This window comes from Mercenaria mercenaria, chromosome 17 (genome assembly GCF_021730395.1).
Source record: "Mercenaria mercenaria strain notata chromosome 17, MADL_Memer_1, whole genome shotgun sequence".
Lineage (NCBI taxonomy): Eukaryota > Metazoa > Mollusca > Bivalvia > Venerida > Veneridae > Mercenaria > Mercenaria mercenaria.
In genome coordinates, this window is record NC_069377.1 from 56375223 (window position 1) to 56399867 (window position 24645).

Sequence of the window (24645 nt, forward strand, 5' to 3'; positions counted from 1 at the left end):
AAAATCATCATCCCACTTGCATTTTTTTCTTACATATAAAAACTACTTTTAACTTATTTTGAACTTTTAATATTCCTTATTTCTCTTTCACAATTTTAAGCCAAACTATTATTGAAGCAATTTCATTTTTTTGACTCCCTCCATGAATGAATTAAGTTACTGAACAGGACGAGGTTGAAAGAACACCTCAGTATTGCCAATGACAATGATCATGGACAGGTTTTTCAATTTTACAACCAGTATACCTTTTTTTCAAAGCTAAGTGCATAATAAAAACTATCAGCTTCTGGAATAATACAACAATTTCACTCAATTCAAAATTGCACTTTTATTTCAATGTACTTTTATTTCATTATAAATCCAGTCTGTTAGAGATTGCAATTTCATACATGTACCAATATGTGCAAGATATCTATCTTTATTTCAATATGTATCTGTGGTGTCAAAATTCAGAACATTGCAAATGCTGTCTGTTGTGTGTAAGATCTATTACACATTATGTTCTCACCTAATTATATCTATGTGAAATTGAAACATCTCATCTGACAATGTAACAACAAATAAAAAATCATTTTCAAATTTCTGTCAGAATACATCATAAAATTGTTACTGTAATTAACAAATGTCATTATAACAGGAATTAAAATAACAAATATTTAACCAAAATATAATAAATAAACAAATAATACATTGAGAACAACACAGTTCATGCTAAAACACTGTTTCCTCTTTTCATATCCATTATACACAGACAAAATAAATGTTTACAAATATGTTATAACACGATTTACTAGAAACCAATCGAGATTGTTCTTTTTTTACCAATTAAAAAATACACACACCCTAAAGAGTTTATTATTTGCTTTGGATTGTTTATTTTGCATATTTTTTGTGTTATGGGAAAATGAAAAAAAAAACAAGGAGTCATTAACAACGAATGATACTCCCCGATGCAAGTGCTTGTTCCAATATGGGGAATAATATATATGAAACCTAAAAACAATAAATAAAGATAATCAAAGGAAGAAAATTGAATAAAGGGAGATAATTCAAAAACTAGGTAAGGTAGAGTTATGGTTCTTTGACACTGCACTTCCTGATAATGGCCTCTTATCATTTTGTGAAGTTTCAATGAAACGCCATTAACACTTTTCAAGTAATGCTCTGGTCAAGTCTTTTTTGTATAATAAAGGGAGATAATTCAAAAACTAAGTTGTGTGCAAGTTTTATTAAAATCAATTGCAAAATGTGGTCTCTATCGTGTTCACAAGCCAAAAATAGCAAATTCTGGCCCTTTAAACTCTGGAACCCATGATGGGATCTGGCCAGTTTTCGAAAGGAACCCTGAGATATTATGCCAATACAAGTTGTGTGCAAGTTTGATAAAAATCAGTTGCAAAATGTGGTCTCTATTGTCACATTGTGTTCACAAGAAAGTGTGAAAGGACGGATGGATGTCAGGCGATCACAAAAGCTCACCCTGTCACTATGTGATAGATGAACTTAAAACTAGGTAAGGTAGAGTTATGATTCTTTGATACTTTGTCTCAATGGCCTCTATGATTATGTGAAGTTTCAATCAAATGCCATTAATACTTTTCAAGTTATACTCCGGACAAGCCTTATTTTGTATAATAAAGGGAGAAAATTCAAAAATTATGTAAAGTAGAGTAATGGTTCTTCGACACTGCACTTCCCGTCAATGGCCTCTATCAATTTGTGAAGTTTCAATGAAATACTATTAATACTTTTCAAGTAATGCTCCTGACAAGCCTTATTTTGTATAATAAAGGGAGATAATTCAAAAACTAGGTAAGGTAGAGTTATGATTCTTTGACACTGCACTTTGTCTCAATGGCCTCTATGATTATATGAAGTTTCAATCAAATGGCATTAATACTTTTCAAGTTGTACTCCTGACAAAAAAATGTGACGGATGGACAAAGCGGCAACCATATGCTCGCCCATTTCGGTGAGCATAAAAATCTTACAGGAATACAAGCAAAAACACAATTTTATAAAAGTATCTGATGAAAATTATAGTAGAAAATGCACTAGCTATAAGCAATCAAAATAAATTTTAAAAAAAAGTTCATGGTCTAGTCATTTTCAAAGAATCAGATTACAAATACAGTAAAGACTGCCTCAGCGACCCCTTGCTTTCAGCGACTTTCTGTCTACAATGACTTTTTTTATTTCCTCCCGGTTCATTTCATATCAAAATTGGCTTGTTTCTAGCAACCCCGTCTGACGCGTACAGCGACCATGAATCCTAACTTCGAACCTTTATAATGACTTTTTGACCACCCTCTCAAAGGTAGAAAACTTCTCCAGAACTGAACTTTTAAATCAATTTATATTAAACTATGCTTTAAAAGATCACTTAAAATATTCCATGCTTTAGCAGGCAGAGTGTTTAAAAGTTTTAAGGTTTTAAATGCTAACTAGAACATGTATTATTTACCTAAAACCAAGACCTCTCCCAGTCAGATTGTGTATAGAAACTACCTGTCTACAATGACATTTTTGAAATTCTCCAAAGGTTGGTCACTGTAGACAGTCTTTACTGTAGTTCATTACCATTTTTTGTCTTTCTTAGTCTGTGTTAAACACATTGATTATCATTATGAAAGAGAAAAGACTTTGTAATATGCCTACAGATGTACCTGAAAATATAATTCATTATTATCATCAAATACTTACAACAGATATCAGTAAAATACAAAGCAATCATATACCAGCATTTACTGAAGTTGATGTTTTATGCATATAGTATAATGTTCAGATAAATTTCTTTTATTTCACAACAAAATTTTACTATTAAAGTGACTTATACAGTAGACAGCTTTTCAACACAAGTTAAAGAAGTTTTTTTTTCATTTAGACCAGTACTGACATTATAATGGAAGCCAGCAAAGCAATAGAAAATTCCTGAACTGTCAATCAAAAATATTTAGCCCTAATCAAACACTGCATTATTAGAAAACAAGGTGTTTGTAAACACCCTCCCCCCTCATAATGGCCTTTGCAACTATGTATGTTACTTTGTATGCTGTGACATTGACTTTTGACGTAATACCCCAAAACAACAAGGGTCATCTATTGACTATAGGTAATCATCTTATAAAGTTTGTAGGCCAATAGACCCCAAGTGTTCTCTAGTAACTGATCACAAGCCATTTTCAATCTAAAGGTCACTATGAACTTGACCCTTGAGGTTCTGATCCCAAAAACAATAGGGAACACCTCCTAATTACAATCAATCTATGAAAGGTGCTTAACATATTGACTGGGAACTGTTTTCAGTTTCAAGGTCACTGTGACCTTTGACCTACTGACTCAAAAACGTAAGGGGTCATGTGTTAACCACAGGCAATAACTATGAAGCTAAAAAGTAGGCAACAACATTTTTCTAGGAATTAAACAGAAACTTAAGTTAAATGTGACTTTGACCTTTGGCCTACTGACCCATAAAATAAGAAGGGTCATTTAACGACTACAGGCAATCATCCTATAAAGAGTGAAGGAAGTAGACCAAAGAGTTCTTTAGTTATTGAGCAGAAACCATTTTCAGTCTATACATCATGGTGACCTTCACGTTTGACTTACAGGCTCTCAAAACAATAGGGATTATGTACTGACCATAGGCAAATATGCTATGAAAGTTGCAAACAGTAAGCAAAAGCATTCTCTAGTTATGGCACCAAAATGGTTTCCAGTCTCCAATGACGTACTGACCCCAAAACAAAAGTGTTATCGATCAACCAAATGCAATTACCCTATGAAGTTTGAACATTGTTGGTCCTTAGATTCTCTTGTTATTATTCTAAAAACAAATAATCTACCAACCGACTAACAGACCAACAATTAGAAAAACAATATATCCTTTCTTCGGAAGGAGCTAGAAGTTTTATATTTAGTTTGATTGTTGAGGTTATATACGAGGATCGTTACAACTCTCAGTAATTTTCAATATCATAATGTTCCTGGTAATATCCTTGATACAGGGCCCCATCTGGCCCATACTGATTGGTTGTTGACTGTGATGCTACAGGAGTGTAGCCCTGACCTTGTAATGACTGTAAAGAATGAATTTGACCTTGAGTCTCATTTTGTGAAACTGAGGTTAAGGTCACATTAGACTGTGTCTCTATATCTGAGACTGGTAATGTGATTAACCCATGTGAAGAGGAACTATAGGCAGGTGGAGAACCAGACGAATGATGGTATGCCTGGAAGTGGGCTGGTTCCATTGTCTGTTGTTGTGATGTTATATTTTGAAGAAGGATCTCAGGTACTGAATGTTCATTTCTAAAAAGTGCAGTAGGAGTACTGTCCCTATATTGCTCATTACTTTCACGTAACTGTTGAATTTGTGACCTTAGTCGCTGAACAACCTCATCTTCTTGATTAAGAGGGATTTGGTGACTACCACTTTCATGTAAATCTATAACAAGTTTTTCAGCTTCATTAAGTAAGTTTGTGGACTCTGAGATGTTTGAATTATCAGGCAAATGTCTGGTTCCTATCTCAAGTCTTTGGCTATCCTGGTTCCCATGCAAAATGGCTGACTTCAAAAGAGACCTACTTCCATGCCCTTCAAAAGCTTCTCTTATCATCATTCTGGCTTCCTTGGAGTGTGGATCTAGAATCTTATGAGTTCCATGAATCTGAGAATTATCGGAAAAGCGTGATCCACTACTATTACTCGGTGTTTCGTATGTTTGACCAAGTGAGCTTTGATCAGGTAACCTGTTTCTCATATCTTGAATTTCATTTTCAGCACTTTCCTGGAAATCTTGAACATATTGATTCTGATTGGGATTATCCTGGTGTTGCATAAACTGATGTGCATCTTGAATGAGCATTTCCACATGACGTGGAATATTTTGGTTTTCTAGCATTTGGTTATCCTCTGGCATTACCATATCTAAATCTTGATTTTGAACAGCTGCCTGACTAACAAGGGAATAATCTCTAGCATTTAACATAATAGGAGCACTTACAGGCACTGGCCCACTATATGCTGATACCATAACATTATCCTGAGTAATAACTTCCATTTGACCAGAAACGTATTGCTCACGGTTACTTGTGACATCACTATTCTCTAGAGCTGCAGTCTGCACAAGAATATCAAAAGGCCCAGATTCTGTACCACCTTCTCGTGGTAGTGTCTGCTTATTTGTTCCATTGTTAAAACTTTCTTCAAATAAAAGTGATTCTGGGCCAACTTCACTCGCTTCAAGTGCCTCCATAAGGCTCTTTACAGTGCCAGGATTAAGTTTGTGTTTGCTTGTTAAATGCAACTTCATATTTCCACGAGTTGTACTTCGGTAGATACAATGCTCTGTCGGACATAAGAACGGCTTTTCGCCAGTATGAACCCGCTGATGAACTTTCATCTGCGTTGCTGTTTTGAATGTCTTTGGGCATTCGGGACATTTGTGTTTGCGCACTGAACTATGCTTATGAAATACATGACTATTGAGGCAAGTACGTGACCTAAATCCACTTCCGCACTGTTCGCAAACGAACGGATTATCCTCAAAATGGATAAGTTTGTGCTCACGTAACTGAAATTTTGTGAAGAACTCTTTATGACATAGATCACATTTGTATGCCTGCCATCCTTTTGGTAGTGGAATCTGATGTCTGAAATATTTATGATAATGAATATAATATGTTCCCGATTCTTTTGGCCTAAACCCACAGATATCACACTCTTGCAGATCTTTACTGTCCTCTGTCTTTTTCTCAACAGAAACATAGTCTGGTGTGTCATCTAAGTCAATGTCATGAGTGCCAATTAAATGTGTAACAGCACGTTTAGCAAACTTGAACTCAACAGAGCAAAATGCACAACGATAAATCTTCTCTGAATTAATAGATACGGCAACTTTCTCTATTTCATAAACCTTTGCCATAACAATATCATTCTTAACTCTAGGTCTTTTTCTTTTTGTTTTTACTTTCTTTGTTGAATTTTCTTTTCCAACTTCTTTCAAATCCAACTTTCCCTCTTCAGAAGTCTTTGAATTTTCCTCTGAATCTTTCCCATTGAGTTTACCATCTTCCTCATTTTTCATCATTTCTCTGATTTCTTTTGTACGCTTTTTCGGAGGGGGTCTCATGTACACTGTATCCTTCAATTCTTGTTTCTCCATAGTAGATTTCCTAAAATGGGAGAAAATTTGACTTAAATTCACGGCTAAAATACAATCATAAAAGGCACTGAGCCCCAGATTATGGCTAAAAATGATCTTTCTTTAAAATTGAAGTTTGGTCATGTTATGAACATTAGAATATTTTTTTAGTTTTTGTTTCTGAACTATCATAAAAAATGCCAAATCAAGAAGAAAAAAATGCCCGAGTCAGGAATCAAACTTGGGCCACCTCGGCAATAAAATCTTTCCTACCTTCTTACCCATTACACCACAGAGGAATACGAACCTAACAACCGTTGAATATAAAGCAGTTACAAACGCTTTTCAATTTTGAATGGAAAATTTAGTAAAATCAACCAATTCTCATGTGTTTCTGTAACATATAATCTGTCAGTAACTAAGTTTCAAAGCCTTCTTAAAAATAAAGCAATAACTTCCTGATATCAAAAATTTTTCTTTTCTTTTGTTGTTTTACAATCTGATGGTTAATGCCTTTAGAACATAAACATCAACCATATTTTTGGAAATTTACACTAGTTAAGAAAACAGCAATAAACCAACATCAACCCTTCAACTCTATCAAACTTATAGCCGACTATTCTGTGTAAGACTGATGTCAAAGTAATAATTCAAATCTGACACAACAAGTGCTAAATAAACTAGAAGAAAAGTGCATGTCTCCCCCAATGCATAGTCATATAGGCAAGAAGTCAATAGGGGACAGGAGCAAAACTCAAAGAGACACTGATGGTTGGCTGCAATAGGGATCATCTACTTGGCATGTCCAATCATCCCTCTAAGTTTCAACATTCTGGGCCTAGTGGTTCTCAAGTTATGAATTGGAAACGGTTTTCCATGTTCAATCCCCTGTGACCTTGACCTTTGATAGAGTGACCCCAAAATCAGTTGGGGTCATCTACTCTGCATGCCCAGTCTCCTATTAAGTTTCAACATTCTGGGTCAAGTGGTTCTCAAGTTATTGATTGAAAGTCCTATCACCCTATTTGTAAGTCCTATCACCCTATGAAATTTGAAGGTTCTAGGTCAAATAGTTCTCAAGTTATTGACTGGAAATGGATTTCCATGTTCTGTCCACTGCGACTTTGACCTTTAAAGAGTGACCCCAAAATCAATAGGGATCATCTACTCTACATGTCCAATCATCCTATGAAGTTTCAGCATTCTGGGTCAAGTGGTTCTCAAGTTACTGACCGGAAATGGTTTTCCAGGTTCAGGCCCCTGTGACCTTGACCTTTAATAGAGTGACCCCAAGATCAATAGAGGTCATTTACTCTGCATGTCCAATCATCATAATAAGTCTCAACATTCTGGGTCAAGTGGTTCTCAAGTGCTTGATCGGAAATTGTTTTCCATTTTCAGGTCCCTGTGACCTTGACCTTTATCAGAGTGACCCCAAAATCAATAGGGGTCATCTACTCTGCATGACCAATCATCCTGTGAAGTTTCAACATTCTGTGTCAAGTGGTTCTCAAGTTACTGACTGGAAATGGTTTTCCAGGTTCAGGCCCCTGTGACCTTGACCTTTATTAGAGTGACCCCAAAATCAGTTGGGGTCATCTACTCTGCATGTCCAATCTCCTATTAAGTTTCAACATTCTGGGTCAAGTGGTTCTCAAGTTATTGATTGAAAAGAGTTTTCTATGTTCAGCCCCCTGTGATCTTGACCTTTGACGGAGTGACCCTAAAAACAATACGGGTCATCTACTCTGTAAGTCCTATCACTCTATGAAATTTGAAGGTTCTAGGTCAAATGGTTCTCAAGCTATTGACTGGAAATGGATTTCCATGTTCTGTCCACTGCAACCTTGACCTTTAATAGGGTGACCCCAAAATCAATAGGGATCATCTACTCTATTGTCCAATCATCCTAAGAAGTTTCAACATTCTGGGTCAAGTGGTTCTCAAGTTCTTGATCGGAAATGGTTTTCCATTTTCAGGCCCCTGTGACCTTGACCTTTATCAGAGTGACCCCAAAATCAATAGGGGTCATCTACTCTGCATGACCAATCACCCTTTGAAGTTTTAACATTCTGGGTCAAGTGGCTCTCAAGTTATTTATCGGAAATGGTTTTGCATGTTCAGGCCCCTGTGACCTTGACCTTTATTAGAGTGACCCCAAAATTAAAGTCATAGACCTTAATCGCTTGGCCATGGCGGCTCCCACTAACAGCATATTTAAGAAGAAGTTTAAATGAATTGATTACAAACTCTACATATATTCTGATCTACAAAACTCAAATTTAGCTACTTCTGATTTTTCCCCATTCACAATTAAATGTATTTATATTTTATCGTTTAAATAATTCTGCATTAAAAGGGTGTCATTTAAATGTTTCATAACAAAGCAACAATAAAACGTAACTCTTTTAACAGTTAATCTTTTATAAAATTACACAAGTAATATTGATATTCTCAATCTTTCCAAGCATACCCAAACTTCTTTACTAGTGCTTTTTCCAAAATCTCAAATTGAAAGCAAAATAATTAAATAACACATTTTTAAATTGTATTAAATATCCTCAATTTCCCCAAAGCACGTCAAAATGCGTCTTATCAGAGATAGAGCTATCACCTATCCTAAAATCTCAAATCAAACCACTTCTTTTACCTTAATTTTGCTTTTTTTGGTGCTGATGGATATTTAGGTGACGGTTCATCAGGGTCAGTTTCCATAACTTCCTGTCCTGGTTTTGCTGTTAAATTCTCTACCACTTTTTTCAACCTTCCTTCATCTACAACCTTTGTTGGTTCTATATCTGCTATATCTTTTGTAATATTAGTTGTCAGAGGTGGAATTTCATTTAAACTTGCATTCAAAATATTCTGCCCAGTTGCAGATTTTGTTTTTATAGCCTCCTTTTCTTTCTCCAAAACTGGAACGGCTTCTGTCACAGTTTTTGTTGGATTTGTTAAAAGTCTTTTAATCTCTGAGCCAGTCTGTTTATCTGTGTAAGGACCTGTTGGAGATTTCTTCATTACTCTCTTTCTTCTACTTTTTATAGAGGAAATTGTACTCATATCGTTAGACTTTGCTTTCATTTGTGATGCCGCTTCAACAACACTAATGTTTGCTCTTGCACGAAATCTCCTTACTTCTGGTTTATTTGGAGTGTGTGGTGTAAGTAGTTTTTCGGAACTATTTTTGTTTGATTTATCTTCAGTTTCCTTTAATTTTAACAGTTCATTTTCATCAAGTTTCCCAGAAACTAGGGGATCTGGTAAGGCTGTAAGATGGTCTACAAAATCATCAATCAGTTCAGTCTGTTTCCTGCTTCCTTCTGCTGTATCTATACCACTGTTTAAATTTCTGTCATCAGTACTCTTTGCACCATCATCATTTGCTATAAACATTTCATATTCAGCCAGTGACTGATTAAATCCAAATTTATTAACTTCATTCTTTTTAGGATGAGCATTTCTGATTTCTGTCGTTGGTTCAGTATTTTCAGTCACACTGTTGTCATTATTGATTTCTTGAACATTTTCTACAGTTTCTTGATCAATTCTGTTCACAGTTTCACTTTCAGTAGTTTTAATCATGTTAGTTTGTCCAGTTTTTCTGTTTCTTCCCCTTTTTCGTATTGGGATATTACTCTGTGAGGGATCATTTGTCATCCAATCAATTTCTGAGCTAATGGTTTCAAAATTTTCTCGACTTTCTTTCTTCACAGGTGGTTTGGCTTTTGTTAACAGTTTTGGTGACGAAAGCAAGGTAGATGTAGTGACTGTGGTTGGAATGACAGACCTGTCCACTGTCAAACTAACCGGCAATAGTTCTGTAGCCACTGTCTCCTGAAGTGAGAAGCAACATAATGAAATCATGTAAGTTTATAAAAATACGATTAAGACTGAAGTAGGGAAGATTTTAATATACACATGTTTCTCTTCACTTTAATTGAGAATAAGATCACTGGTAATGCATTTAGCTCTCACACTACTACAGATTGAGTGATATTCACATAGGTTTTATTTTAGCGATTCCATGCTTACCACACACATTTGTGGTTTTAAGAATTCATGAAACAGGAGTGTTTGTGTATTAGGACATAATGGAAATCAATATCTACAAATATTTTTAATTTGTGAGAGGCATAATTAGTGAATATTAGCAACAACTAGAATGTGTGCCCCCACTGGTACATTTGTCACAAATAAGGGGCAATAATTCAAATGTTTGCAATCTTAGTGGAGTATAGCCTCAACAAACCTTTTATATAATGGATTCATTATTCTAGGCCATATACTTTTTGAGCTATGAGCATCACAAACAAACAATCCATTATTTTGGCTATTTCAAGGGCCGAAACTCTGTAACTAGCTCTAAAATCTCAAGAAGAATGCCAAATGTGCAAGGTCACATCATGATAAAGACTCAAGCAAGGTTTCATGAATTTATACCAAATACTTCTTGAGCTAGGCGCATCACAAGGTGAAAATGTGAATTGTTTACTATTTCAGGGGCCATAACTCTTGAAATTGGGGGCAGAGCCAGACAAAAAATAGGTGCGCAGGTTCATATCATGAAAAAGACTCATACAAGGTTTCATCAGTTTGTATGGAACACTTTTTGAGCTAGGCATGTCACAAGGTGAAAATAAGCATTTTTGACTATTTCAGGGGCCATAGTCTGGAAATAGGGGGCAGAGCCAGACGAAAAATAGGAGGTGCGCAAGTTCATATCATGATTAAGACTCAATCAAGGTTATATTAATTTAATTAAATACTTTTTGAGCTAGGTGTGTCACAAGGTGAAAATGGTGCATTTAAATAGGAGGCAGAGCCAGACGAAAAATAGGAGGGGCTCAAGTTCATATCATGATAAGGACTCATGCAAGGTTTCATCAATTTATATCAAATAATTTTTGAGCTAGGTGCATCACAAATTTTTTTTCGGACTGATGCACGGATGGACACACAGACAATATCAAATTTATATGCCACTTCAATGAGTGGTGGAGGCACAATAAAACCACTGCGATTGTTACCCTTTCTACAGTAAAAACATTACACCATATAAAATGTTTTCTGAAGTTGTGTAGTTTATTTAGCAGGAGGTTTGAAAAAGAGTAAATACGAAAAAGTGCATATTTATATACATGTATGTTCATATTTAGCATTTATTATAGCTTTCTTTTTTGTTAAGCTACTTGTAAACATCTTTTAGTAGTTTGTCAAGAATGAATTTCTCTTAAAATTAGTTTACACAAGTAAATTATATATCTTATAGGAGCTGCTTTTAGTAAAAACTTACTGACATATGAATTTTTGCACAATGGACCCACAACTATTATCTGTTTTTTCCACATATGATTTGAGCAATCGCCAGTTATTGCAGAAACCATTGCTTGTATGAACTACATTTATAACTGAAGAAAACAGAAATAACATGTAGTTTTGATTATTTGTCTCTGAATTCCTTGTGATCTCCTCAGTTGAGTTCTTTAGCTGGAGAGGGAAGACTGCAAACTGCCAACTATACATATTGTATTACTGACACTTCCCAAAGAAAGTATTTAATCAGCACTGAAATAACTAATAGGTGTAGACTGAAGCTTAACAGCTGAATTGTTGTATTTTATTGTTGTATTTTACTGGTTCCAGTTAAGATGACCAGAGAGACATACAACTAATCAAACTACATATGGTACATTATCTCATGACACAACTGTACTAAAGCTGACAAGACAGAAAGGAAAAGTGTTAAACTACCATATATTGCTATTGCTTAAAAACACAACACACTTTACTAAGATGACCACAGAGATAGGTGAATAGTCAAACTACATGTACCTTAACTAAGCTGATACACATGTGATCTCATGACACAACTAAGCCAATACATAATTATGTTTTCTCATGACACAACTAAGCCAATACATATGTTTTCTCATGACACAACTAAGCCAATAAATATGTTTTCTCATGACACAACTAAGCTCATACTTATGTGATCTCATGACACATCTGAGCTGATACATATATGATCTCATGACACAACTTAGCTGATACAAATGTGATCTCATGACACAACTAAGCTCATACATATGTGATCTCATGAAACAACTGAGCTGATACATGTGATCTCACGACACAACTAAGCTAATACATATGTTTTCTCATGACACAACTCAGCTGATACATTTGTGATCTTATAAAACAACTAAGCTCATACATATGTCATCTAATGACACAACTAAGCTGATACATATGTCATCTAATGATACAACTAAGCTGATACATATGTCATCTAATGATCTAATGACACAACTAAGCTTACCTTACAGACAGACAAATGATCAATTTACATGTACTATGTAATCTAATGACATAACTGAGCTGACCATACAGACAAATAATCAAACTACATGTACCACATGTGAACTTGTGACCAATACAGACAAACAGTCAAATACATGTACACACACCATAATATGTGATCTCATGACTCAACTAAGCTGGGAAACCTACCTTTTGGATTTGTTTAGCAGCCTCCTGGTAAGGACTGCCGATGATAAGATGTCCCATCTTAGCCACCTTACAGAAGTCATAACAGTGTTTACTGAGCTGAGTCAACCCAAATATTCCAGATAATCTGAAAAATGCAAAATTTCAATTGTAACAACAACTAATATATATGTATGCCCCCAATAATAGCCTGTCTGAGGTAATTAGGTTTGTAAATTTTCAGTTTTGAGTAGACTGCAGTCTTGACCTTTGACCTAACTAGATTTATCACTGGAGATGATTAATACCTCAAGACACTGACACAGGGAAGGTTGTGATGATAATCTTTGACCAAAAAAGTGTTACACTGACCTAGTGACCTGGGTAATAATATCCGCATATATCTTGATGCTAGTTTTATAATATGATGGCTATGATGGCCCTAAATTGCTCAAATGAGTTTCAAGGATTGCTTTAACAATTTTGGTAGAGGGTCTTACATGGAAATTTCAGTAAAATTATTTTGAAACTGAGGTTTTCTGACAAGATTTTTAAAGGTCCCACTATATGTATATAGGAAATACTATAATTATACAATCAATTATATAAGAAAAGTGACTACTGTGAAATCATTTAATTTCGTGGTTTTGGTCAAAACGGCAATTTCGTGGGGATATGAATTCGTGGATTTCAACTTTTGAACATAAAATGAATGGGAATTTTGCTTGTTCGTTGGGATTAACATTCGAGGATTGACACAATCACGAAATTTACGAAAATTAGTCCCCCACGAATATTAATGATTTCACAGTATCCACTTTAGTGGCTATGTTTTCGACAAACTAGAACCATTTGAACAGTGAATTAAGGAACACTTCAGTGAAATTATTTAATTTGTGACCTTGACCTTTGACCTACAGACCCTGCCAATGTACTCTGCACATCGTCTCATCACCACCTACCTACATGCCAAGTTTGAAGTCAATATCTTACATGGTTATTTAGTTAAGCACCGGACACAAAGTATGATGGACAGTTTTGACATTTTAGTTCCATTTGTGACCTTGACCTTTGACCAACACAGCCGGTTCAAGAGCTCTGCACATTGTCTCATTGCCATCTACCTATATGCCACGTTTAAAGTCATTACCTTTAATGGTTATGAAGTTATGCTCCGGACATGAAATAAATGACAGACGGATGGATGGACAGATGCACACGCCATCACATAATACGTCCAGTTTTTTAAATACAGGCGTATATAATTTTTTTAACCAAAGTGTTAAAAAAAGAGGATGTGGACACCATTACTAGAAAAGCTCTCCATATACTTTGTAATGCCGAGTCAAAAGAGGTATTCTACAAAAACAACGAAGGAATTAATTGTTTAGTTTGTTGAACTGTGTGAAAATGGAAAACTACTGTAAACAAGAGGGTCATGATGATCCTGGATTGCTCACCTGAGTAATATGAGCCACATGTTTCAAATGGCAAACTGATGCTAAAATATAAAGAAAGTAGGTCAGTAGGTCACACTCATGGTCACTGAAAGTCAGTTTTAAGATCTGTGTGCTTAACTGTACATGTCATCCAAATTTCAAGGTTGTATCTTAAAAAACAAGAAAGTAAGGTCAGTTGGTCAAGGTCACAGTCAGGTGACGCCTAATCACTTGCAGTCATCAGGTAATTATAATTAAACTGTCTAGGAACTATGATCTAATAATTTTGGTGACGCCTAATCACTTGGGGTCATCAGGTAATTATAATTAAACAGTCTAGGAACTATGATCTAATAATTTTTAAGTAATTTTTCCTATATAACTCATATAACAAGTGACCCGCAGGACGGGGCCTCTTTTCACCCCAGGGGTATAATTTGAACAATCTTGTAAGAGATCCACCAGGCAACGCTACACACCAAATATCAAAGGCCTAGGCCTTGAACTTTAGGACAAGAAGATTTTAAAATTTTTTTCCTGTATAAGTCTACGTAAAACTTGAGACCCCCGGGGCAGGGCCTCTTTTCACCCTAGGGTAATAATTTGAACAATTTTGGTAGAGGACCACAAGGAAATGCAACATACCAAATATCAAAAGCCTAGGCCTTGCAGTATCAGACAAGAAGATTTTGTTTTTAAATTTCCTATAGAAGTCTATGTAAAACTTTAGACCCCATGGGGTAGGGCCTCTTTTCACCCCAGGGTAATAATTTGAATAATTTTGTTAGAGGACCACAAGGCAATGCTACATACCAAATATCAAAGGCCTAGGTCTTGTGGTTTCAGATAAGAAGATTTTTAATGTTTTTTCCTATATAAGTCTATGCAAAACAGACGACGCACGACAGACACTGAGTGGTCACAAAAGCTCACCATGAGCCTTTGGCTCAGGTGAGTTAAAAAGCTAGACATTCTCCTGGGCAATTTTAATCAACTCATTGTATTATAAAATGTAGAATAAAATGGTCATATATGAAATGTTCTTACCTGTAAATCTGCTGGACATTCTCCAGTGTAAGTTTAATCAACCCATTGTAAATGTAGTATAAAAAGGTCATGATATTCTCATGCAGCATGTCGCCAGGTAACACAAGCTTTAGTTCTGGTTCCAACGTCTTTAAGACTCGTTTCTGGATTTCTGGGCTCACACCAATCAGAACTATTTTATGAAGCTGCAAGTTCAAAAAATTAAAATGGATAATAGAATAGCTGTTTGTAAAACACATATGCCCCCGTGTTGGCCTCTTAAAGTTCCCAGGTAAGTTGTTTTCAGTCTCAAGTATGCTGTGACATTCACCTTTAACCTAATGGCATGTATGACAATACATGTCACCTAGTAACATTAGATGCTGTGACATTGACCTTTCACCTAATGGCCTGTAGGACAATACATGTTACCTAGTGGCATTAGATGCTGTGACATTGACCTTTGACCTAATGGCATGTAGGACAATACATGTCACCTAGTGACATTAGATGCTGTGACACTGACCTTTGACCTAATGGCATGTAGGACAATACATGTCACCTAGTGTGTAGTGACATAAGACCACGTTATTAACTTTGATGGTTCATAGGTCAAACTGTTTTCTAGCTATAGAACTAAAAAATGTTTTAGTTACACAGTAAATTGTGAACTTGACCTTAAAGATCCAAACCACTTAAACAATGATGGTCTGTTTTTGACCATACACAATCATGATATTAAGTTTGATGGCCACATGCCAAAATTTATGTCAACTATTGATAAGAAACCACTAATAGTCTCAAAATCACTATGACCTTCACCTATGAACTACTGACCTCCAAAACAAAGGGGGTCATCTACCGACCACAATAACTATTCTATGCAGCTTGACAATCCTAGGCCATAGCATTCTCCTGTTATTGATCAGAAAATGTTTAAGGTCTTCATGCCACTGTGACCTTTATTTTTTATCTTCTGACCCTAACACAATACAGATCATCTCATTAATACTATGGATATAATAATGCTATGAAGTTTAATGACTATAGGCCAAGACATATTTCCAGTTATTGATAAGGATCTATTTTAATCCTGAAGTCACTATGACCTTGAACTTTGACCTACTAGTCCCCACAACTTTTTACCATAAGCATGAAATCTAACACTATTAGGCACTTCATATTCCAGGTATTGATTTGATTTTGTTCACACATGAGATTACTGTATTACTGACCTTTGACCCTAAAACAAGGAAGCCACTGTAGTCCCAAGTATTCTCAAACTGTTTATAGGTAACAGTTTTCAGTCTTAAGGTCACCCAAAGCAAGTAGGGTCATCTAGAGACCACAGGAAACCATCTAGTAAATTTGAACATTACAAGCCCAAGTGTTCTCTAGATATTGATAGGGAACAATTTTTAGTCTCTAGGTCACTGTTACATTGACCTACAGACACCCAAAACAAAATGGGTCATCTACTGATCACAAACAGTCATTCTATGAAGTTAGACCCCTGTAGACCAAGGCATTCTCTAGTAATTGATCTAAACTGTCTATCTTACAACCAACATAAGCAAAACAATACAAAAGTCATGCTCTCATCTTCAAAAGGGGGCATAATTATAACTGCGATATAAATTATTAGTCAGAAGGGAAAAAGTTCTAATATATCAAATTTTGCGTATTATGAGTAGGGCTACTAGTATATAAATATTTTCAAATTAACATTCTGACGTCAAACTATTGCCAACAGATGTTCTGAGACAACTCATGAAACAGGTCTTTACATCAAATCAGAATCAATTTTCAATAAAATTTGTATCATCTCAAACTGCTTTAAACTTGTATTCTTTGTTGAAACTTTATTTTATGGATCCACTCAACCATGAAAATTACTGGTAGTCCTTTCATGAATACTGGTATTTACGATTCCACAGTATTGAAAATTTCTTTTCATCTTTAGCTGAGCAGTGCCAGTTGTAACAGTAAAGTAGAAAAACAATGGTAAAATATACCTTGATCTCATTTGGCCCGGCATAAAGCACAGCATCACAATACAGATCATCTTGTCTGAAGCTCCATAACACTTCCAGGATAGATTTCCCCATACAATGATCTTCGTATGTTTTTTCCCTGATAGCCATTTCTAGCTGTTCAATAGGCAAGCTGCCAAATGTAGGAAGAGACGAATGAGCAAATTCCTGATTACTCGCAACTTCTAGCTCCACGTTGCTTTCAGTACCACCATCTGCAATACTAAATACGTCCATTATTTTTGGGTTACTATGAAAATCATCAGGAATGATAGAGTATTGGGGTGCGGACTTGGTCTTTAATAATAATTGTGTCTCAATGGGCTGCTGGTAGAATGCCTGCTTTTCTTGTTGCTGCATACCTTTGCCAGCAACAAAATTTTTGTAATATTCTGCAACTTTTGAAACTTTCAGTGTTGATTTGGAGGGAACACTGCTTACAGCATCATCTTCAGTAATTACATACTGTGGGACAGGCTGTTGTGGTATTGGTCTACTGATGTACCTGTCTGATTTTATGAAACTCGTGTTTGTCTCAGCTGATGGTGCATTAACTGAAGCTGGTATTGTTTTATGTGCAATCGAAGGTACAGCTGAAGTCTTGTTTATAGAACTTTTTGCAGAACTCTGCATTAATAAGTTCTGTGCCATAGCTTTTTCTAATTTAGATTTATAAACTGGACTAGCTACTGCCTGCGTACTTTTCCCTTTAGGTACTGAAAATACAGAACCAGTCATAATTTGACTAGAACCGTTTCCTGTATTTTGATCACAAGTGGTCACAGTCTGTACTTCTTGAAAACCAGTCTGTACTTTAGGAACTTGTATTTGTAATCCTTCTGCCTTGGAGGAAGTAGATAATAAACCACTTAGACTAAGATTCTGGTTGCTAGGGAATGTTGAAGACTGTCCTGCCTGTGAATTAGTTAACAGAACAACATTCTTTTGACTTCCTTCCCCCTGAATTTGATAAATTTCATTTCCTGACACAACAACAGGTATCAGAGAAGTTTGGTCTCCGGCAGACCTAGTTTTAGCAGGAACCAGCTGAACACTTCCACCAATATTTTCAAGACGGAGAGGTAAACTAATGTACTGGTTACCAGTTTCTCCACTTTTTGCATTTACAAGATCTCTTGGTAAAACTGTCAATCCAGGAGACTTTGACAAAGCACTGAGTTGCAGAGACCTATTTTTGATTGGAACCCTAACTGTTGATGTTCCTGGCAGATTTGAATTTGCAGTCAAGCTGGTTCTCAGCTGTGATTGTTGATTATATTGATAGATATGAGGTGAGGTACCAGCAACACTACCAAGGCTACCGTACTCCATTTGAGACAGTCTTGTTCCACTCTGAGTACTGGTATCACTGAAAATACACAAAATGTCAAATTTCAGTTTCTTTCGTTACAAGAAATGCTTAGCCATTAAAGCCATAAACTTTCTTTTTAAATAATGCTGTCGTCATTAAACAAAATCATGATTGCTGTTTTGGTTTTGTTGGGTTAAACATCGCATCAACACAACTGTAGGTCATATGGCGACTTTCCAGCTTCGATGGTGGAGGAAGACCCCACGTATCCCTCCATGCATTATTTCATCATGGGTGGGCACTTGAGTAGAACCACAGACCTTCTGTAAGCCAGCTGGATGACTTCCTCACATGAAGAATTCAATGCCCTGAGTGAGGCTTGAACCTACATCTGTCAAAGGCAAGTGACATGAAGTCAGCAAGCTTAATCACTGGGCTAAAATCATGATGTTATAATAGCAAGGTGTGATTATAAACTGAAAAACAAAAACTTTTCTATACACATACCAAGTTTTATGAACCTAGCTTGAATACTTCTGAAGTTATCGCAGGATCCAGATTTGCTGATGGACAGACAGAGGGCATTCCTATAGTCCCCTCCAGTGTTCCACTGGCAGGAGACTAATTACTACAATAATCTTCTATATATACATGTATGTAGTATGTAATACGTCATTTACAACACAAGAGTCATCTAAGATGGAGTTTTAAAGCACTGTTGAAAATACCAGAAATCATCGTCTGATATACAAGAAATTATTTATCACACTGATGCATCAATATTGAAGATTTCCTAATACAGCTAGTCTGCTGGGGCATTTTTGGAAAAACAAAATGAATTGCATATATACAAGACTGCAATTTTAATCAAAACAGCTGAGATAGACACTTATATTGATGATCCTTAATAAATGTTATTTACACTTTCATAATTTATAAGTCTGATATTACATACAGATCCATTCCTTCTTTTACAGTCGACATTGTATTAAGAGACCGCTCAAGGGACTGCTAAAAAGTGGTCTCTTAATGGAATATTCTCTTAACTCATTCTGCCCTAAAGTGTTATCTCCACTTCTACCCTGGTGATATTTATCTTTCAGCCGACTAGGAGGCTGATAAGCCAATCTACCCCTGAATACCTAGAGGTGTTTTGAGAGATAACATTGATTTTGTAGTGTTTTTGCTTGGGACATTGTTATTAATTAATGACATATCACATCAAATAATGTGTTAATAGGCATGGAATTTGCACTCTTTGTAAGTAAATTGAAGTAGCTACACAACAAAGCTAATTTCATGCAGCTGTGTGGAACAGTCATTTTTAACAGACTGTTGAATTAAAGACACAAAACAAATGACCATAACCCCTCGTAAGATTTTGTTTGGGCTAAACAACATTTATAAAATGCTAAATTTTATCATGCACAGATTTAAACAACAAATAAGAACAATTCTTAACAAGAGCTGTCACTAATGGTGACAAATGCCCCAGCAGCACCTTGACCTTTGACCTGGTGACCTTGACCTTTGACCTGGTGACCCCAAAGTCAGTAGGTGTGGTGTACTCAATAAGTACTATCAGCATGTGAAGTTTGAAGGTCCTGGGTGAAGTGGTTCGCGAGTAAAGTGCCTTCATGCAAAAAGTTAACGTTGGCCCCTGTGACCATGACCTTTGACCTGTTGACCCCAAAGTCAGTAGGGGTGGTGTACTCATTAAGTACTATCAGCACGTAAAGTTTCAAGGTCCTGGGTGCAGTGGTTCGCGAGTAAAGTGCCTTCATGCAAAAAGTTAACATTGGCCCCTGTGACCTTGACCTCTCACCTGGTGACCCCAAAGTCAGTAGGGGTGGTGTACTCAATAAGTACTATCAGCAAGTGAAGTTTGAAGGCCCTGGGTACAGTGGTTCGCGAGTAAAGTGCCTTCATGCAAAAAGTTAACATAGGCCCCTGTGACCTTGACCTTTGACCTGGTGATCCCAAAGTCAGTAGGGGTGGTGTACTCAATAAGTACTATCAGCATGTGAAGTTTGAAGGTCCTGGGTACAGTGGTTCGCGAGTAAAGTGCCTTCATGCAAAAAGTTAACGTTGGCCCCTGTGACCTTGACCTTTGACCTGGTGACCCCAAAGTCAGTAAGGGTGGTGTACTCAATAAGTACTATCAGCAAGTGAAGTTTGAAGGTCCTGGGTGCAATGGTTCGCGAGTAAAGTGCCTTCATGCAAAAAGTTAACGTTGTGACGAACAAACTAACGAACAAACGGACGGACAGTTGAAAACTAATATGCCTCCCTTCGGGGGCATAAAAATAATTTTAAATAAATATTATTGTCATTTTCTAACACTGATTTTATTCAGTTATATGCACTAAGGCAATCAAAACGCATCAAGATAAAGTTAATTCTCATAAAACCAGTGTAAAGTATGTATTTAATATGAAGATGTAATAAAATGAAAATAAGTAAATATTTCAACTATTTTAGGCAGAAACTATTAGCCTGAAAAAGAGATTATTTTGGACTAATTTTCAGAAAACATGTACTTTATGAAAATTTGAATTTTGAAACAATTTTGTAGAGTTTCTAAAGTGTTAAAATGATTGAGTTATTATTAACAGTTTATTCTATAGATCAAGAGACAGTTTTGAAGTTTAATAACAAATAAATAAATATTAAATAGACACCCACAAAGATGATTTTACTTTTTCGTACACACATGAGCATTGTCATATCGCATAGGTAAAAATGAAAGGTCTGGTGTGCATGAGTGGAAGATAGTTTAATCTTATATGTAAAAGAAAATATTTTAGTTCTTTTCCTTTCAATGTGCATCATCACTTGACAAAGTGCACGCGGTATGAAAATATAAAATAATTTTATGAGATTTTCTTGCATTTTGATCGGTATGATGACTGCATGTTATTTTTGTGCAGTAATTATGTACGTCTGTCTTTACTGAAGTGTGTTTTATAACAATACCCAATTATTTACAACTTATTTTTTTCCGCACTCAAATGTTTAGATCCGTACTTATAAAGAATACACTCAACGCCTTTTCTAGCTCCATAGCTGGGTTTTGTTTTTTTATCTCCGCTAAATTTTGACAGATTTGAATGAAATGCTGGCACACTATTTAATGATTATTTTATTGTAATAAAACGTAAGAATGATAATAATCAGAAGTAAACTCATTTAGCCGTAAAATTGTTTGATCCCGCAGATGGCATCCTTTGCCGCATAGCGATGAGCGAAAAAGTTTATATTTTTGGGTTGCGTTAATTTGAATTGCCATTGCTCAGTGAATCTTCGTTGGTATCTATTTATTTATTTATCTTTTACTTATTTTTTTTATGTTTCGATCATATAAAAAATTATCAGTAATTTTCAGGCTTCAAAAAAATAAACAAATTATAGCTTGAATGATGCCGGCTTTTACAGCTTTCTTCAGCGAAAGCATTCATTTTTTCACAATGTCTGGTTTTATTTATGTTCTAAAAATGTTACGCACCAAAAATATTTTGATTGGTCCAATTTGTTAGAAAGAACTAAAAGATTTTGTTTAAGACCAATGAAATGTGACGACTGAAAGTGTCACGCGGAATTCGGAGCTGTTACTGTAAAGACGCATGTATTCGACGTGAGGTTTCAAGATGTAGATAAGAACACTGCCTAGAAGCGGCACGCGGTGCACAGATAACAATCGGCCGACGCAATAATGCGCCGTGCAGGTAGAATGAGTTAATGAATTTCAGTCGGGTGAAGAGAAGAATTATTTTAACTGTTAAGGTAACTGTATCATGAACATACATATATGTATATACATCGTATATATTTCAAAATGTACATCATGAACACTTTTCAAAGTTCACAAACCGTAAAAATTATAGCTTGGACTGTTAAAAGGGTTACTTGCATTCAGTCAGGTGCAAAACGTACTTGCTAATTACATAGGTGAAGAAATGCCCAGTGGAAATTTGGTACCCAGTTGCTTAATAGATACTTTTGCCCATTATTTTACCTGTCGGGACTACATTAATGTGGTCGCTAGTCGTTTAATAAATAAGAGAGCCATGATGGCCCTATATATCGCTCACCAGAGTTGATCTGGGCTACTGACCTAGTTTTTGACCCCACATGGCCAAGAGTTGAACTTAACCTAAAGATCATCAAGACAAACATTCTGACTAAATTTCATAAAGATTTGGTTACAACTGTGGCCTCTAGAGTGTTCACAAGCTTTTCCTTTGATTTGACCGGTGACCTAGTTTTTGACCCCACATGACCCAGATTCAAACTTGACCTATAGATTATCAAAACAAACATTCTGACTAATTATCATGAGTTTCAAACTTAAATTGCGGTCTCTAGAGTTGAAAAGATTTTCCTTTGATCTGGCCTAGCGACCTAGTTTTTGACCCCACATGACCAGACATCCCAGCTCTCCCGATCCGATCGGGATTCTCCCGATTCTGGTTGTAAAACCCGATCACCCCGATCAGAAGTCTCAATCTCCCGATTAAAAAACAACAAAAACAAAAAAAAAAAAATGAAATAATCCACTTCTTTGCGCCATTCTGATACTGTATCACTAGAGTACTGACGAGTCTGTAAACAACAGCTTTCGGATATTTTCGCACCTTATTCTACCCTTGCTGATTATTGTTTATTACACGATTTAACAAAGCCAGGTGTTGATTAATGTGTCACAATTGAAATTAAAATCCAGACATTAGATATCTAATTAAATTTAATCAAATTTAGATTAGAAATTATACCAGCTTTACCCTTTTCTGTAACTTTTTGAAATCGAAAGTAGATGGTCGCCGAGTCAACCTGCTGGGTTTTAAAAAACATTTCTCTTAAAATCATTTTGATAAGAGGAAATGTCATGGTAAATTTTAATATCACTTACTATCAAATGCTGTTAAACTGTCTTTGCATCATGACAATTTGTCAAACACATCCTTTTGACTGGAGATTTAGGCAAATCTACGAAAGTGTAACAATACCCGGACATTCAATTTTGGATAACAGGATTTTGATCAATAAAAGTATTTGAGCTAGGGGTTTTAAATACTGGTTGACAGGGATGAGAATCAAACAGTACATTTTCTATTGCTTGAACTTTTATTCTTTTAGCTATATACATTTTGTTTTTACAGTTCTAACAGCTGCACTGTTTGTCATGTAATATTCACCTGGGGAGTCTTCTTTCCAACAAAAGAAATAAAAGTGCAGGTTTAATTCTCAGTGGAGTTTTGAATTTAGACATAGTGCTTAAAGTGCCATAACTATTTAATTTTGCAAAGAAGGCTTCATGTATTATTGTTTCAAAACATTAAAAATGCATGAATAATAAGATATAGAAAAGTGAAATTTTTTTAAGACTGGTGATTTTATAAGGGCAAATAAGTTTATATTATCATTAGATTTGTTAAAAGCTTCGTTATTATGAACATAATTACCGCGGTATAAAATCTCCCACTTGAACACCTTAATCTCCCACTTTGGAAAGCAAAAACTCCCACTTGGCATTCAGAAAAAGTTGGGATGTCTGCATGACCCAGATTCAAACTTGACTAGAAATGATTAAGACAAACATTCTGACCCAGTTTCATAAAGATTGAGTCACAAATGTGGCCTCTAAAGTGTTTACAAGTTTTTTCTTTGATTTGACCAGGTGACCTAGTTTTTGACCCCACATGACCCAGATTCAAACCTGACCTAGAAATCATCAAGCTAAACTTTCTGACTAAGTTTCATAAATATTGGGTCACAACTGTGGCCTCTGGAGTGTTCACAAGCTTTTCCTTTGATTTGACCAGGTGACCTAGTTTTTAATCCAACATGACCCAGTTTCAAACTTGACCTACAGATCATCAAGACTAACTAACAATATAAATCTGGTATAATAATAATAATAATAACTAACATTCTGACCAAGTTTCATAAAGATTGGGTCACAAATGTGGTCTCTAGAGTGTTCACAAGCTTTTCCATTGATCTGACCTACTGACCTAGTTTTTGACCCAACATGACCCAGATTCAACCCTGACCTAGAGATCATCAATACTAACATTCTGATTAAGTTTCATAAAGATTGGGGCATAAACGTGGTCTCTAGAGTGTTCACAAGCTATTTCTTTGATCTGATTTAATGGCCTAGTTTTTCACCCCACATGACCCAGTTTCGAACTTGACCTAGA

At 35.8% G+C, this 24645-nt stretch overlaps 1 protein-coding gene across 2 annotated transcripts in view; it reads right to left on the bottom strand.

Moving 5' to 3' along the window:
• Positions 1-313: 313 nt before the first annotated feature.
• The window catches only part of LOC128550100 (uncharacterized), a 28205-nt gene continuing 3873 nt past the window's right edge, over positions 314-24645 (bottom strand). For both annotated transcript variants that reach the window (XM_053528258.1, XM_053528259.1), the window contains exons 3-7: positions 17113-18499; positions 15119-15303; positions 12657-12780; positions 8797-9980; positions 314-6177 (exon numbers count right to left, since the gene is read on the bottom strand). In XM_053528258.1, coding sequence (XP_053384233.1) covers positions 3960-6177; positions 8797-9980; positions 12657-12780; positions 15119-15303; positions 17113-18499 — 5098 coding nt within the window. In that variant the 3' untranslated portion in view covers positions 314-3959. The remainder of the gene's footprint in view (positions 6178-8796; positions 9981-12656; positions 12781-15118; positions 15304-17112; positions 18500-24645) is intronic.